Genomic DNA, 18592 nt, shown 5'->3' with positions numbered 1-18592 from the left:
TCCCGGAAAAACAACTTCACACCATAATTCCTCCTCCACCAAATTTTACACTCGGCACAACGCAGTCCGAAATGTACCGTTCTCCTGGCAACCTCTAAACCCGAACTTGTCCATCAGAATGCCAGATGGAAAAACGTGATTCATCACTCCAGAGAAGGCGTCTCCACTGCTCTGGAGTCCAGTGGCGACGTGCTTTACACCACCAATAATAATAATGATAATAATAATAAATTTTATTTGTTATAGTGCTTCTCAGGGTGTTCTGGCACTTTACAGGATAAAAATTAAAATTCAAAACAGTTCAAATTAAAAACTTTGAACTGTAATAACTTGGTGATGAATGGCTTAGATGCAGCTGATCGGCCATGAAACTCTGCATTCTGTACTTGGGCTATTTGGAAGGTCACATGAAGTTTGGAGCTCTGTAGCAATTTTGCACTATGCGCTTCAGCATCTGCTGACCCCTCTCTGTCAGTTTATGTGGCCTACCACTTGGTGGCCGAGTTGCTGTTGTTCCTAAACTCTTCCATTGTCATATAACAAAGCCGACAGTTGACTTTGGAATATTTGGGAGCGAGGACATTTCACTACTGGATTTGTTGCACAGGTGGCATCCTGTGACAGTTCCACGCTGGAAATCACTGACAGCGGCCAATTCTTTCACAAATATTTGTAGAAACAGTCTCCATGCCTAATTGCTTGATTTTATACACCTGTGGCCGGGCCAAGTGATTTGGACACTTGATTCTCATCATTTGGATGGGTGGCCAAATATTTTGGGAAATATAGTGTATTAAAAAAAAAACTTGTTACGCACGTGCTAACACAGATTTAAAAAACACTTTAAGACCAATGTCTTGAAAAATATATCACTCTTGAATCAACACAGTAGTTAATACGATGATCAATATTAATTAAAAACAAAATGTGGAATATAAATAATGATGGAAGTATAATTGATTGTATGTAGTATAAAAGTATTATATATATATATATATATATATATATATATATATATATATATATATATTATACATTATACATTATATTATGTCGTATATAATATGTAAATAAAAAACACCTCCTGAGGGAGGTGTTTCGGGCACATCCGACCGGTAGGAGACCACAGGGAAAAAGCCCAGGACACGTTGGGAAAACTATCTCTCCAGGCTGGCCTGGGAACGCCTCGGGATCCCCCGAGAGGAGCTGGACGAAGTGGCTGGGGAGAGGGAAGTCTGGGCTTCCCTGCTTAGGCTGCTGCCCCCGCGACCCAACCTCGGCTAAGCGTAAGAAGATGATTGAATATTACATAATTGTTACAAATGTTTAACACGTGTACAAAGATGTTTCACATGTATATAATTGAACTGTATTTATGTTGTGTACAAGGTGTATTCATAATATGTTGTGCAAAGGAAATTTCCTCATTTTTGGAAGCTCATGATGTATTTGACATTGTTTACAGGGTTAGGTGCAATAAGTGTTCAACTTCAGCCTCAACCCTTTCGGTCTGCAACATTTTCAGTTTTATGTAAAACTGTTTGTTTATTTTGTTGACCACTGACCGGAGTCACCCGCTGGCCTGTTCTAAAAATAGCTCAAATAGCAGCATTTACCAGTGAGCTGCCTCTATTTTTTTAATTTTATTTATTTACTAGCAAGCTGGTCTCGCTTTGCTCGACATTTTTAATTCTAAGAGAGACAAAACTCAAATAGAATTTGAAAATCCAAGAAAATATTTTAAAGACTTGGTCTTCACTTGTTTAAATACATTCATTTTTTTTTTTTTACTTTGCTTATAACTTTCAGAAAGACAATTTTAGAGAAAAAATGCAACCTTAGAAATGATTTTAGGATTTTTAAACACATATACATTTTTACCTTTTAAATTCCTTCCTCTTCTGTCCTGACAATTTAAATCAATGTTAAAGTTTTTTATTTTCATTCTAAAGAATAATAAATACATTTTAATTTAATTCTTCATTTTAGCTTAGTTTTGTTCGACGGATAAAATTTGTGAAATATTTCTTCAAATTTGTGATTAAAATTTAAAAGAAAATTCTGGCAAATCTAGAAAATCTGTAGAATCAAATTTAAATCTTATTTCAAAATATTTTGAATTTGTTTTACATTTTTTGTTCTGGAAAATCTAGAAGAAATAATGTTTTGTCTTTGTTAGAAATATAGCTTGGTCCAATTTGTTGTATACTCTAACAAAATGAGGATTGGATTTTAACCTATTTATACATGTCATCAAAATTCTAAAACTAATCTTAATCCGGAAAAATTAATAATGATGTTCCATACATTATTTTTTTTAATTTTTTCAAAAAGATTCGAATTTGCTAGTTTTTCTCTTCATTTTTTTTGGTTGAATTTTGAATTTTAATGAGTCGAAATTGAAGATAAGCTATAGGTTCCAAAATTTAATTTAAATTTTTTTCGTGTTTCTCTTTTAAACCGTTCAATTGTTTTTTTCATCATTTATTCTCTACAAAAGGAAAAAAAATGTACGACGGAATGACAGAAATATCCATTTTTTTAATATATATAGATTTATTTATTAAAGGTAAATTGAGCAAATTGGCTATTTCTGGCACTTTATTTAATATTGTATCAAACTGGTAGCCCTTCGCATTAATCAGTACCCAAGAAGTAGCTCTTGGTTTCAAAAAGGTTGGTGACCCCTGAACTAAACTAAACAATTAAAACTATAGCTGCTGTTCACACTTTGGCCATCGGAGGGCGCTCCAAGTGACGCGCGGCGGGAATCCCGACAAAAGTACCCGGATGGAGAGGTGAAAGGTTGTGTGCCGAGATGGCGGACCCCGTGGATGACATGTTTTCTTTCTGCGTGGATCCCGGTAAAGTCGCCGCGAGTGTGGATGTGAGATTTATCGACAACGTCAAGGTTGGTTTGCTTACTGACACATTTTTTTTACTCTTTTGTGAGCTTTAAAGGTGGTCTGCTTCTTGTTGGGTGGAGTCTGTACTAGCATTTATGTTGCTTTCACAAGCGAATAAACCTCCAACCAGGGTTTTCATTTGCCTCATATGGACATTTGCACGGTTTAAAAGTCATTTTGACAGCGAGGTAACGTAAAGAAGCGGGACAGCAAGACACAAACAAACGTTAGCATAATTAGCATTGCTACTCTTCACATTTCAAAACGATACGGTTCCCGATTACCTGGGAATCGATACCGGTTCATTAAAGGCCTACTGAAACCCACTACTACCGACCACGCAGTCTGATAGTTTAAATATCAATGGTGAAATATTAACATTGCAACACATGCCAATACGGTCGCTTTAGTTTACTAAATTGCAATTTTAAATTTCCCGCGAAGTGTCGTGTTGAAAACGTCGCGGTATGATGACGCGTTCGTTTGAGGTCTCGGGTTGTATCAGGACATTATTTTCCAGCCCGATCCAAGCTACTAGTAGTCTGCTTTAATCGCATAATTACACAGTATTCTGGACATCTGTGTTACTGAATCTTTTGCAATCTGTTCAATTAATAATGGAGAAGTCAAAGTAGAAAGATGGAGGTGGGAAGCTTTTAGCCTTTAGCCACACAAACAGCCAGTGTTTCCTTGTTTAAAATTCCCGAAGTTGAAGCTTTACTATGGATCAGAGCGGTCAAGCGAACATGGATCTCGACCACATGTCAACCGGCAGTTTTCAGTGAGAAAATTGTGATAATAAGGTTGCTCTTACCGGAGACATCAGCAGAGCCAGTGTCCTGGAGCTGAGTGTCTTCCCTCAGAGACTCTGGCATCAACACATCCGTGCCCACACCCCTCCGACTTTCAGGTACTATTTAAACTCACTAAAACACTAATAACACAACAGGCAGATAAGGGATTTTCCAGAATTATCCTAGTAAATGTGTCTAATAACATCTGAATCTCACTGCCCTCGCCTTTTTTCCTTTTTTTTTTCTAGTCCTTCACTCTAAATTTTCTCATCCACGAATCTTTCATCCTCGCACAAATTAATGGGGAAATTGTTGTTTTCTCGGTCCGAATAGCTCTTGCTGCTGGAGGCTATGATTATAAACAATGTTCAGATGTGAGGAGCCCTACAACCCGGGACGTCACGTGCACATCATCTGCTACTTTCCGTAAAGGCAAGGCTTTTTTTTTAAAGGCCTACTGAAATGAGATTTTCTTATTTAAACTGGTATAGCAGGTAAGTTCTATGTGTCATACTTGATAATTTCGCGATATTGCCATATTTTTGCTGAAAAGATTTAGTAGAGAACATCAACAATAAAGTTTGCAACTTTTGGTCACTAATAAAAAAGCCTTGCCTTTACCGGAAGTAGCAGACAATGTGCGCGTGGTGTCACGTGTTGTGGAGCTCCTCACATTGTTTACAAACATGGCCACCAGCAGCTAGAGCGAAATAGACAGAGAAAGCGACGATTTCCCCATTAATTTGAGCGAGGATGAAACATTCATGGATGAGGGAAGTTAGAGTGAATAATAAAGAAAAGAAAAAAGACGAGACAGTGGGAGCGATTCAGATGTTATTAGATACATTTATTAGGATAATTCTGGAAAATCCCTTATCTGCTTATTGTGTTACTAGTGTTTTAGTGAGATTATATAGTCACACCTGAAAGTCGAAGGGGTGTGGTGACCGCCAGTGTCTCTGAGTGAAGCCTTGGAGGAGCCAAAAAAGTCGCAGCTGCAGGAGGAACGACACAAGCTCTGCTCATGACTCCGGTAAGAGCCGACTTATTACCACAATTTTCTCACCGAAACCTGCCGGTTGACATGTGGTAGAGAACAATGTTCGCTTGACCGCTCTGTTCCATATTAAAGCTTCACAACAAAACAAAGAAACACCGGCTGTGTTTGTTGCTAATGGCAGCTGCAATCCACCGCTTTCCACCAACAGCATTATTCTTTATAGTCTCCATTATTTATTGAACAAATTGCAAAAGATTCAGCAACACAGATGTCCAGAATACTGTGTATTTATGCGATTAAATCGGACGACTTTTAGCCGTGAGTGGTGCTGGAATAAAATGTCCACTACAACCATTAACGTCACAAGCACGCGTCATCATACTGCGACCTTTTCAACAGGACACTTAGCGGGAAATTTAAAATTGCAATTTAGTAAACTAAAAAGGCCGTATTGGCATGTGTTGCAATGTTAATATTTCATCATTGATATATAAACTATCGGACTGCGTGGTCGGTAGTAGTGGGTTTCAGTAGGCCTTTAAAGGGGCCACTGTTCGGTATGTTTGTGTGTTGATAAATATCAGTAGTTTTTTTTAAAAAATTTTATTGCAACAACCCGCGACTCTAAAGCCGCCATATTGGCTCGCTGGACCTCTTTTAAAGATGTGTGAAAATGAAAAAAGATGAAGACCGACCATCCATCCATCCATCCATTTTCTACCGCTTATTCCCTTTGGGGTCGCGGAGGGCGCTGGTGCCTATCTCAGCTACAATTGGGCTGAAAGCAGGGTACACCCTGGACAAGTCGCCACTTCATCGCAGAAAGATGAAGACAAAAAATAAATTAATATAAAAAAATTTTTTGTTTAATGTATTTTCTGTAGGGAGCACGGTGGAACAGGGTTTAGTGCATGTGCCTCACAATACGAAGGTCCTGAGTTGTCCTGGGTTCAATCAGGATCTTTCTGCGTGAAGTTTGCATGTTCTCCCCGTGACTGCTTGGGTTCCCTCCAGGTACTCCGGCTTCCTCCCACCTCCAAAAACATGCACCTGGGGATAGGTTGATTGGCAACACTAAATGGTCCCTAGTGTGTGAATGTGAGTGTGAATGTTGTCTGTCTATCTGTGTTGGCCCTGCGATGAGGTGGCGGCTTGTCCAGGGTGTGCCCCGCCTTCCGCCCAAATGGAGCTGTGATAGGCTCCAACGACCCCGAATGGGACAAGTGGTAGAAAATGGATGGTATTTACTGTAGGAGAACAATCATGACACAAACCTTCCTAATTGTTAGAAATCCTACATGCTTCACTGATGGGAGTATTTGGCCAGCAACGTTTTGTCCTACTAATTTTGGCGATCCTTAAAGGCATCGTAGTTTGTTTACATGTACAACTTGCTCCGATGCTGCCACAGAAAGACATGTTTATGCATACTTGCCAACCTTGAGAGCTGCGAATTCGGGAGATGGGTGGGGGGTGTATATATTTTCAAGGATTTCTTATGTATAATCGGGATGCGAATCTTTGGGTATCCCACGATTCGATTCAATATTGATTCTTGGGGTCCCGATTTGATTCAAAATCGATTTTTTTTTCAATTCAACACCTCTTCTCGATTCGAAAAGGATTTTTTCCCGATTTAAAATGATTCTCTATTAATTCAATACATAGGATTTCAGCAGGATCTATCCCAGCCTGCTGACATGCAAGCAGAGTAGTAGGTTTTTGTAAAAAAAAATATTTTATAATTGCAAAGGACAATGTTTTATCAACTGATTGCAATAATGTAATTTTTTTTTTAACTATTAAACAAACCAAAAATATGACTTATTTTATCTTCCTGAAAAATATTGGACACAGTGTGTTGTCAAGCTTATGAGATGCGATGCAAGTGTGACACTATTGATCTTTTTTTTATTTTTATAAATGTCTAATGATAATGTCAATGAGGGTTTTTTAATCACTGCTATGCTGAAATTATAACTAATATTGATACTGTTGTTGATAATATTTTTGTTTCACTACTTTTGGTTTGTTCTTTTGGTTTGTTGTGTCTTTTCTCAATTGCTCTGTTTATTGTTATTCTGAGTGTTGCTGAGTCAGGTTTGGTTTTGGAATTGGATTCATGGTAATGGAGTAGTCACAATATTCACGGTTCAATGGAGAAGTCTGATCTACAAAATTTGCAGTCAGCGTACTCCTTCCCCTTCGAGCTGTCCTGGATGAACCGAAATAATTTTTTCCAATCATTTTGGAACTTGCAAGCGTACTTCTTTTTCTTACACGTTGTCCCCATGTCTCTTCCTCGTTCTTCTGCTTTGTTTCTGTTATGTTTTTGGACATTACTGCTTGCCGTAGTTTTGAAGCAATGCATGATGGGAATCCGGATGTTGTGTGTCAGTGTTTTAACGTGCCGGCTGGAATAAACGCACGCTGAGAAATAGCTCCGTGCCTGCCTACTTTATAGGTTATAGGTAAACATATGGATAATGGCGACATATATAATAGTCCCCTTCTTTTTGTTTTTTGTGCAGCTGTGCACTGAGCTCCAAAAGCCGCAGACAGATGTTATATTGTGACTGGGCCGGCACGCTGTTTATAAAGAGGAAAACGGGACGTGACGACAGGCTGTCCTCACTTGGGTTCGGATGGAAATCGGGAGAAATTCGGGAAAATGGTTGTCCTGGGAGATTTTCGGGAGAGGCACAGAAATTCGGGAGTCTCCCGGAAAACTCGGGAGGGTTGGCAAGTATGCATGCTGTTGAGTGAGAGCCAGTAGGGATTCCGGACCAGTAGATCCACTGCTTCCGGTTTAATGGATATAATGGAGGATATAGCAACAGCAACTGATTATGAAAAATACATTATAGGGGTGTTTATCGATCTTAAAATAACATTTGACACTATAGATCATTCTATATTAATGTCCAAGTTGCATTCATTTGGTGTGAGAGGAGTAGTTTTAGACTGCCTAAGAAGTTATTTAGATAATAGACAAGAGTTTGTGGATTTTGTGGGTAATACATCTGAACAAATGAGGATTGTTACACTGAAAAATGTAACAATCAGACTTAAAACACTCCACAGTGGAGTGTTTTAAGTCTCATCTTAATACCCATTTTTATTCTTTGGCTTTTAACACTACGTGAGTTGTGTGGTCCTCTGTGTTTTCTGTGGGTTCTTTTTTTTGTAATTTTGATTTCTATTTATTGTTTTAATTGGTTTCACCCTTTAAAATCGTTTTTAATCATGTTAATTTTTATATTGTTTTTATATTGGTTTTATTTTTTTATTCAGTCATTGGTGGAGCTAGGGATAATATTTGAATATTGCTTTTAATATTGTTGTGAAGGACTTGGCAAACATTTCTGTTGTTTAAATGTGTTATACAAATAAAGTGGATTGGATTGATTGACTGTGGAATTCCATAAGGTTAGGTTTTGGGACCAAAATTGTTTATTTTATATATTCATGATATATGTGAGGTAGCAAAGTTATTGAAATTCGTATTACTTGTGGACAACACCAACTTTTATAGTTAGGGACATGGCTTAAAAGCGTTATCAAACATTATTGAACAGGAAATTATTAAACTTAAGGGATGGTTTGATGTGAATAAATTATTACTAAATGTAAAAAAAACAACAAAGTTTATGATTTTTTGTAAGAGGAAAAGGGAGGAATCCATCAAGCTGTCAATAGATGGAATTGATATTGAAATGGTTTCTGAACTTAGATTTTTAGGAGTGATACTGGATGACGGTGTGACATGGAAATCTCATATTGCAAATGTACGGAAAAAGATGTCAATGTATTTTTATATTAAATAAGGTAAAAAAATTTGCTAGATCATAGGGCAATGCTTATATTGTATTATGCACTTATATTGCCATATATCAGCTACTGTGTGGAAGGGTTGCCGACCCCAGTCCAGGTATTATATCTTGTGTCATGACTCATGAGTATGTCGTTATGTTGCAGTTACAGTTTCCAAACCCAAGACGCTAAATGGCAGTAGTGTACAGGTTATGGCAGTGGTTCTCAAACTTTTTTGACGCAAGTATCGCCTCAGAAAACACCATAATGGCCCAAATTAACCTACAATAGCGCAGTAGGCCTAATTATTAATCAAAAACAATGCGGAGGTTTAATCTAACAAGAATAGTTGATATGTTTGGCCACTGTAACATCACACACAGTTTGAACAGTAACACTGTGTTTGAATTTTGGAGTGATTCTTGGGCGTAGATTGAGCCCGTGGGCCACTGTTTGATGCTGTGTTGGTCATTTCTGTCCCTGCTGCCTCAAGGTGCGCCCTAGAAAGTATTAATACTGTATTGTACTGTAATACTCTAATTATGCACCAAGTGTTTGATGCTAATGTGCGTCTTAATTGTAGTTTTCGTCAACAAATACAAAGGTGTTAAAGTGGCTCATGTTCATCACTAATGTAGCATGTCAATAGCATAGCCAATTTTTATTAGCATCCAGCTAGCGGATTGGTGGAATATTGGAGCCTTGCTTATGTTGATGCGTTTTTTTTTTTTGTCAAATTCTATGTCGGCATTGATCATTGTAACTAGAGATGTCTGATAATGGCTTTTTATGTCGATATCCGATATTTTGATATTGTCTAACTCTTAATTACCGATTCCGATATCAACCGATACCGATATATACAGTCGTGTAATTAACACATTATTATGCCTAATTTTGTTGTGATGCCCCGCTTTGGACTGGACTCTCGCGACTGTGTGCATCCATTATGGATTGAACTTTCACAGTATCATGTTAGACCCGCTCGACATCCATTGCTTACCTCCTCTCCAAGGTTCTCATAGTCATCATTATCACCGATGTCCCACTGGGTCATCATTGTCACCGACGTCCCACTGGGTGTGAGTTTTCCTTGCCCTTATGTGGGCCTACCGAGGATGTCGTAGTGGTTTGTGTTGTGGTTTGTGCAGCCCTTTGAGACACTTGTGATTTAGGGCTATATAAGTAAACATTGATTGATTGATAGATGCATTAAACAATGTAACAAGGTTTTCCAAAATAAATCAACTCAAGTTATGGAAAAAATGCCAACATGGCACTGCCATATTTATTATTGAAGTCACAAAGTGCATTCTTTTTTTTAACATGCCTCAAAACAGCAGCTTGGAATTTGGGACATGCTCTCCCTGAGAGAGCATGAGGAGGTTAAGGTGGGCTGGGTTGAGGTGGTGGTGGTGGTGGTGAATGGGTAGCGGGGTGTATATTGTAGCTCCCGGAAGAGTTAGTGCTGCAAGGGGTCCTGGGTATTTTTTCTGTTGTGTTTATGTTGTGTTACGGTGCGGCTGTTCTCCCGAAATGTGTTTGTCACTCTTGTTTGGTGTTGGTTCACAGTGTGACGCATATTTGTAACAGTGTTTAAGTTGTTTATACGGTCACCCTCAGTGTGACCTGTATGGCTGTTGACCAAGTATGAATGCATTCACTTGTGTGTGTGAAAAGCCGTAGATATTATGTGATTGGGCCGGCACGCAAAGGAAGTGCCTTTAAGGTTTATTAGCGCTCTGTACTTCTCCCTACGTCCGCGTACCACTCCATACAACAGCGTTTTAAAAAGTCATGAATTTTACTTTTTGATACCGATAATTTCCGATATTACATTTTAAAGCATTTATCGTCCGATAATATCGGCAGTCCGATACTATCGGACACCCGAATTGTAACATTACTTAGCAGTAGTTTGGCTGAGTTGATCCCCAAGTAATGAAGTGCAGCTGGGTTAGCAACCTACGCACCGAAGCATGGCACCATTTTAGTGCCCGGTTGGCCCGGCGCCAAGAAAGTACCGATACCCTTCACTAATGTGAGCTACTGTGCAGACCTCGTGCTGGGTCTATCTTACAACTGTGGTTGACTGAAAAGTGGTTGTTGGCTTCATTTTAAGCCTGTTTTTTTTACCGTCACAATAAAGGGAAAAGGTCTGTTTGCCAAGAGAAGCATCAAGAAAGGAGAGACCATTTTCATCGAGCGGCCCCTGGTTGGTGCCCAATTCCTGTGGAATGCTCTGTATAAATATAAAGGTGAGATCTGACATAGCATCAAGATTAAGTTATTTTGACATCATTTAGAATGGGTGTTTGTTTTTGTTTTTTTCTTCAGCATGCGAGTACTGCTTGCGAGCTTTGGAGACAGCAGAGGACAATGCAAGAAGACTCAGCAACCACCCCGCCCTTAGCCTTCCGTACCCTGAACTCTGCCGGGTTCGACCGGAGCGCCACCAAGTCTGCCCTCAGTGTCAGGTCAGGGTCCACACCTGAAAGTTCCGCAAGTCACGTCTTTTGTCGTCATGGTCTACCCGTATGGCGATAGGTGATGTACTGCAGCGCAGAGTGTCGGCAAGCGGCGGCCGATCAGTACCACCGAGCGCTGTGCCTGGGCCCGTCCCAAGACGATCCGGACCACCCCATCAACAAGCTGAAGGACGCATGGAGGTGACCGTGATGCTTTATTTAGGACGGAATGTGTCTTCTTGCTTTAAAACGTTTTTCTTTCTGCAGGAGCGTTCACTATCCTCCTGAGACTTGCAGCATCATGCTGATGGCCAGGATGGTCGCCACCGTCAAACAAGTGAGTTAACCATGTTCTGTTTTTCTATTCTGTGTGGTTGTTAATAGTGCTGTCCCGATAACAATATTTTGGTACCGGTCCCAAAATGTTTTTCGGTACTTTTGTAAATAAAGGAGACCACAAAAAATGTAATTATTGGCTTTATTTCAACAAAAATTTTAGGGTACATTAAACATATTTTTTTTATTACAAGTTTGTCCTTAAATAAAATAGTGAACATACAAGACAACTTGTCTTTTATTAGTAAGTAAGCAAACAAAGGCTTCTAATTTAGCTGCTGACATATGCAGGAACATATTGTGTCATTTATCATTCTATTATTTTGTCAACATTATTATGGACAAGTGGTAGGAATGAATTATTAATCTAATTGTTCATTTACTGTTAATATCTGCTTACTTTCTGTTTCAACATGTTCTATCTAGACTGCTGCTATAAGGTAATAATCACTTACTCTTCTGTTGTTTGATACTTTACATTAGTTTTGGATGATACCACAAATTTGGGTATCAATCCGATACCAAGTTGTTACAGGATCATACATTGGTCATAATTTAAGTGTCCAGGGACATATATCCTGAGTTTATAAACATAATATACATAAATTAAAAAAAAAAATGTGTGCTGCTAAAAAATATTGATGTAATCATAGTAGTATCGACTAGATACGCTCTTGTACTTGGTATCATTACAGTAGATGTTAGGTATAGATCCACCAATGGTGTTTTTTAATATTGTAGCCTCCCGGAAGAGGTGGTGCTGCAGGGAATTCTGGGAATTAGTTCTGTAGTGTTTATGTTGTGTTGCGGTGCAAATATTGTCCCAAAATGTGTTTGTCGTTGTTCTTTAGTGTGGTTTTGCTAGATGGCACATGTTTATGACAGTGTTGGCATTGTTCATACGCCACCCTGCACACACGTCATATGCGTGTGTGCAGTGTGATCAAAGTTAAAAAGATCGTCTTAATAAATAATGATCGGATGTAGTGAAATCTTGAATAGACTTTGGTAACTATAAACCACTTGTAGCACATCCAATGTTATGAGTCTGGAGTGCTGCGGTGTGTAGTGAAGCATAATTAACTCATCCTACTGGGTTGATACTTGAAATAAATGCACTTTACCAGTCGCCGTGGAGACAAGGATTAGCCTGAGGGCTTTTCAGTGTTATAGCTTCAACGTTATCTTTGGTTATTCGAACATACTCGTCTGCATGACACAACGTCACGATGGGTGGGGAACCGGTACGGTACTTTTCAGAGGCGGTATAGTACCGAATATGATTCATTAGTATCGCGGTACTGTTACACCGTACAACTGTAGTTGCTAAGTGCAAATGTGTTTGTGTGCGACAAGCCAAAAGAAATGGTTTTAACCACATGCTCACAGGAAGAAAAACAAGCAGCGATGAAAGAAAGCAACACATTTATTCTTAGCAAACAAAAATGTCCTAATGAAAATATAATTTTTATCTGAACACAAATGACCGCACATTTTAATGGAGACATTGATTTTAATATGTATACTTTGCCACCAGATGGTGCTACTTCTTCCTGCTGAATTGATTGATTGAAACTTGTATTAGTAGATTGCACAGTACAGTACATATTCTATACAATTGACCACTAAATGGTAACATCCGAATAAGTTTTTCAACTTGGGGTCCATGTTAATCAATTCATGATAAAAGCATGCGTCAACTTCATTCTCTCATTATTCATAACTTTTTCCAACCTCATTTTTCAAGAATTGCAACTTGACTTTCTTCTTCACAAAATTATGGCTTATTAACATTTTTTTTTTTCAATTTTATGCTTCTAAAATGACTTTTTTTCTCTTTCGAATGTGTTCTTGTAAATATATACACACACTAGTGTTGTCCCGATACAGATATTTTGGTACCAGTACCAAAATCTATTTTGATACTTCTTAATACTTTTCTAAATAAAGGGGACCACAAAAAAATTGCATTATTGGCTTTATTTTAACAAAAAAATCTTAGGGTACATTAAACATATTATTGCAACTTTAACCTTAAATAAAATAGTGAACACACAAGACAACTTGTCTTTTATTAGTAAGTAAGCAAACAAAGGCTCCTAATTTAGCTGCTGACGTATGCAGTAAAATATTGTGTCATTTATCATTCTATTATTTTGTCAACATTATTGAGGACAAGTGGTAGAACATGTATTATTAATCTACTTGTTAATTTACTGTTAATATCTGCTTACTATCTCTTTTAACATGTTCTATCTACACTTCTGTTAAAATGTAATAATCACTTATTTTTCTGTTGTTTGATACTTTACATTAGTTTTGGATGATACCAAAAACTTGAGTATCAATCCAATACCAAGTCGTTACAGTATCATACATTGGTCATAATTTAAGTATCCAGGGACATATTCCCTGAGTTTATAAACATAATATACATGAATTGAAAAAATAAATAAATTGTGCTGCTAAAAAATATCGATGTAATTGTAGTACCGACTAGATACGCTCTTGTACTTGGTATCATTACAGTGGATGTTAGGTATAGATGTTTGTTTATATTGTAGCCTCACGGAAGAGGTGGTGCTGCAGGGAATTCCGGGAATTAGTTCTGTAGTGTTTATGTTGTGTTGCGATGCAAATATTGTCCCAAAATGTGTTTGTCGTTGTTCTTTAGTGTGTTTTTGCTAGATGGCACATGTTTATGACAGTGTTGGCATTGTTCATACGCCACCCTTATTAGCGTGACATGTATGGCTGTTATGCACGTCATATGCGTGATCAAAGTTCAGAAGATCGTCTTAATAAATAATGATCGGACGTAGTGAAATCTTGAATAGACTTTTGTAACTATAAACCACTTGTAGCACATCCAATGTTATGAGTCTGGGGTGCTGCGGTGTGTAGTGAAGCATATTTAGCTACCACTCGTCCTACAGGGTTGATACTTGAAATAAATGTACTTTACCAGTCGCCGTGGAGACAAGGATTAGCCTGAGGGCTTTTCAGTGTTATAGCTTCACCTTTATCTTTGGTTATTCAACCATGCTCTTCTGCATGACACAATGTCATGATGGGTGGGGGACCAGTACGGTACCGATTATGATTCATTAGTATTGCGGTACTATACTAGTACTGTTATACCGTACAACCCTAGTTGCCCAGTACAAATGTTTGTGTGCGACGAGCCAAAAGAAATGGTTTTAACCACATGCTCACAGAAAGAAAAAAAACAAAAAAATGTCTTATTGGCTTTATTCTACAAACAAATTAGGGTACCTTAAACATATGTTTTTCTTATTGCCATATACAAGTGTTACCCATTTATTGCAAGTTTAACCTTGAATAAAATAGTGAACATACAAGACAGCTTGTCTTTTATTAATAAGTAAACAAACCATGGCTCCTAATTTAGCTGCTGACATATGCAGTAACATATTGTGTCATTTTCCATTCTATTATTTTGTCAACATTATTAAGGACAAGCAGTATAAAATGAATTATTAATCTAATTGTTCTTTTACTGTTAATATCGGCTTACTTTCTCTTTTAACATGTTCTATCTACACTTCTGTTAAAGTTTAATAATTACTTACTCTGCCGTTGTTTGATACTTTACATTAGTTTTGGATGATACCACAAATTTAAGTATCAATCCGATACCAATTCGTTACAGGATCATACATTGGTCATATTCAAAGTCCTCATGTGTCCATGGACATACTTCCTGACTTTATAAACATAATATACATTTTTTAAAAAAGTAAAACATATTTTGTGACGTTAAGAAAATATCGATGCAATCATAGTAGTATCGACTAGATACGCTCCTGTACTTGGATGTTTGGTGTTTGTTTACATTGTGACGCCGGTGAACTACGGTGTGTAGTGAAGCATGTTTTGCTATTCCTCGTCCTTCAGGGATGATGCTTGCAAGAAACTTACTTCATTTGTCGCCATGGAGACAAGGATTAGTGATTTAGAAGTAGCTGAAACACTGCAGACTGCGGATGGACTTTAGTCGCTAGCTAGCCATGTCTTAAAGCACCTCTTCGCGTTTATAACTTCACCTTTATCTTTAGATTTTAAGCCAAAATTCGTCCGTTCTCCCTTTTCTGTCTACACAATGTGTCTGCTTCTAAGTACTCTGTGATTGTGCGCTGCCGAACATGCTCATCTGCTCGTAAACCAGCAATGACACGACGTGACTACAATGGAGGGGGTTGACCGGTACTTTTTAGAGGCGGAATAGTACTGAATATGATTCATTAGTATCGCGGTACTATACTAATACCGTTCTACCGTACAACACACACACACACACACACACACACACACACACACACTGTTTTTTGGCTTTTTTCCCTCCAAAATGTTGTAAAAAAAATCCTACTTTTATCTTGGTTATGATTTTCCTCATAATATTAATAATAATTATAATAATATAATAGATTTTATTTTCATTTACATAAATCTCAAAGTGCGACTGCACAAACCAATATCTAAAAGTATAAAAGCTCAGCCATTACACAGATAAAATGATAAGACTAAAACACATCAACAGTTAATGTTTTAAAGTCATAATATTCTGACTTTAGGAACAATATTTCAACGTTCTGCTTCTCGAATTAACTTCCGTCATACTTGTATGACTTTATTGTCTTGATATTTTAAATTTATTCTAGAAAAATGGTTACTTTTTTTACTATACATATGTTTATTTAGCTTTCTTTTAGAATTGTATTTTTAGAATGTACCGTGGGCCAATATATAAAAAAAAAAAAAATTGCACTTTGGACCCCCTTAAGTGTTAAAAAAAATGTGCTCTCTCTTTTCTACATTCACTATAACAAGAGCCTCATTTTTCCGGTCCAGGCCAAAGACAAAGCGCACTGGAAGAAACTCTTCTCACATTTCTGCAGCCGCACAGCCAATGAGGAAGAGGAGCTGGCCCACAAGCTGCTGGGGGAGAAGTTCAAAGTGAGTCAAAGTCAAGTGCAGAAAATCAAAAACTCTGTGATATGACCTTGTGCTGTTTTTAGGATCAGCTGGCGCTTCTGCAGCGCTTTTTTAAAGAAGCTTTGCATGACGATCATCTCAATCGGGTAAGCTTTCTCTGGTTTTATAGGTCTAAAATTGTTTATTATTCAGAAAATACCCATGTAACAACCTTTTTTGGGACTGTTGATGACAGAAAGTCTAAATCAGGGGTCACCAACCTTTTTGAAACCAAGAGCTACTTCTTGGGTACTGATTAATGCGAAAGGCTACCAGTTTGATACACATTTAAATAAATTGCCAGAAATAGCCAATTTGCTCAATTTACCTTTAATAAATATCCATCCATCCATCCATTTTCTACCGCTTATTCCCTTTTGGGGTCGCGGGGGGCGCTGGCGCCTATCTCAGCTACAATCGGGCGGAAGGCGGGGTACACCCTGGACAATATATAAAAAAATGGGTATTTCTGTCAGTCATTCCGTCGTACATTTTTTTTCCTTTTACGGAAGGTTTTTTGTAGAGAATAAATGATGAAAAAAAACATTTAATTGACCGGTTTAAAAGACGAGAGAACACGAAAAAAACGAAAATGAAAATGAAATTTTGAAACATAGTTCATCTTCAATTTCGACTTTATAAAATTTAAAATTCAACCAAAAGAAATGAAGAGAAAAACTAGCTAATTCGAATCTTTTAGAAAAAATTTAAAAAAGAATTTATGGAACATCATGAGTAGATTTTTCTGATTAAGATTAATTTTAGAATTTTGATGACATGTTTTAAATAGGTTAAAATCTAATTTGCACTTTGTTAGAATATATAACAAATTTGACCAAGCTATATTTCTAACAAAGACAAATCATTATTTCTTCTAGATTTTCCAGAAAATTTTTTTTAAAAGAAATTTAAAAGACTTTGAAATAAGATTTAAATGTGATTCTACAGATTTGACAGAATATTTTTTTTTAATTTTAATTATAATAAGTATGAAGTAATATTTCACAAATATTCTTTGTCAATAAAAACAGAGGCTAAAATGAAGAATTCAATTAAAATGCATTTATTATTCTTTACAATAAAAATAAAAAAATTGCTTGAACATTGATTTAAATTGTCAGGAAAGAAGAGGAAGGAATTTAAAAGGTAAAAAGGTATGTGTTTAAAAATCCCAAAATAATTTTTAAGGTTATATTTTTTTCTCTAAAATTGTCTTTCTGAAAGTTATAAGAAGCAAAGTAAAAAAATAAATGAATTTATTTAAACAAGTGAAGACCAAGTCTTTAAAATATTTTCTTGGATTTTCAAATTCTATTTGAGTTTTGTCTCTCTTGTAACTGAAAAAGGCGAGCAAAGCGAGACCAGCTTGCTAGTAAATAAATACAATTTAAAAAAATAGAGGCAGCTCACTGGTAAGTGCTGCTATTTGAGCTATTATTAAAACAGGCCAGCGGGCTACTCATCTGGTGACCCCTGCTCTAAATACACTCACAAGACATTTCCTTAGAAACACATTTAACTAGATTGCATTTTTTTGCCCCTTCCCCTCCACATGATCTTATTTATGCAGGTGTTCCTAATGTAGTGGCACATGGATGTATAAAAAGACCTAAGAGGAGTTGTTTTCCTTCTAGTGGTTTGTTCCTGAGGGATTCCGCTCGCTCTTCGCTCTGGTCGGAACCAACGGACAAGGCATTGGAACAAGGTTCCGCTCTTCTTATTCTTTTTCCCTTCCTTTTTCGTATACGCTTTTCATAAGTTCATTTTTTTGTCAGCTCCCTAAGTCAGTGGGTTCATGCCTGCGACGCAGCAGAGCTTCCTGCCCAGCAGAGGGCGCAATTGGACTCCTTTATTGACCAGCTCTACAAAGACATTGAAAGAGGTGACACTTATTTTGTTCCCCGGTTTGGGCTTAATTAGTCTTTTGTGTAACATTTTTTTTATATATGTTTGTTCTGGTTGCCCTGCAGAAACGGGGGACTTTCTAAACTGTGAAGGCTCAGGACTGTTTTTACTCCAAAGCTCATGTAAGTGCACTTAATAGAATTTGTATTATTTTTTTATTGTGTTTATATATGTATGTATGTATGTATTTGTACAGTGTATATATATATATATATATATATATATATATATATATATATATATATGAAGAGTTCATATGCAAAAGCAGATAAATCCATTTTGACCGATTCTGTATATTAACGATTTTCTGCCTGCTGGTGTTGCCGGTACATATACAAGCATACAATGGTTTATTTAATATCAACATAAGCAAGT

The 18592-nt window shown here is 37.2% G+C and overlaps 1 protein-coding gene across 2 annotated transcripts in view; it reads left to right on the top strand.

Moving 5' to 3' along the window:
* Positions 1 to 2754: 2754 nt before the first annotated feature.
* The window catches only part of smyd5 (SMYD family member 5), a 25930-nt gene continuing 10092 nt past the window's right edge, over positions 2755 to 18592 (top strand). For both annotated transcript variants that reach the window (XR_009804940.1, XM_061891645.1), the window contains exons 1-10: positions 2755 to 2911; positions 10663 to 10771; positions 10851 to 10990; positions 11061 to 11182; positions 11249 to 11318; positions 16190 to 16294; positions 16357 to 16419; positions 17947 to 18017; positions 18088 to 18194; positions 18283 to 18339. Coding sequence is in view for 1 of the 2 variants with exons in the window: in XM_061891645.1 (XP_061747629.1) it covers positions 2819 to 2911; positions 10663 to 10771; positions 10851 to 10990; positions 11061 to 11182; positions 11249 to 11318; positions 16190 to 16294; positions 16357 to 16419; positions 17947 to 18017; positions 18088 to 18194; positions 18283 to 18339 (937 nt within the window). In the remaining variant the exon portion in view is untranslated. The remainder of the gene's footprint in view (positions 2912 to 10662; positions 10772 to 10850; positions 10991 to 11060; positions 11183 to 11248; positions 11319 to 16189; positions 16295 to 16356; positions 16420 to 17946; positions 18018 to 18087; positions 18195 to 18282; positions 18340 to 18592) is intronic.

The sequence above is a fragment of the Nerophis ophidion genome, linkage group LG29 (genome assembly GCF_033978795.1).
Source record: "Nerophis ophidion isolate RoL-2023_Sa linkage group LG29, RoL_Noph_v1.0, whole genome shotgun sequence".
Taxonomy (NCBI): domain Eukaryota; kingdom Metazoa; phylum Chordata; class Actinopteri; order Syngnathiformes; family Syngnathidae; genus Nerophis; species Nerophis ophidion.
The sequence above is the reverse complement of the archived record's forward strand: the minus strand, read 5'-3'. Positions and strand labels throughout refer to the sequence as shown.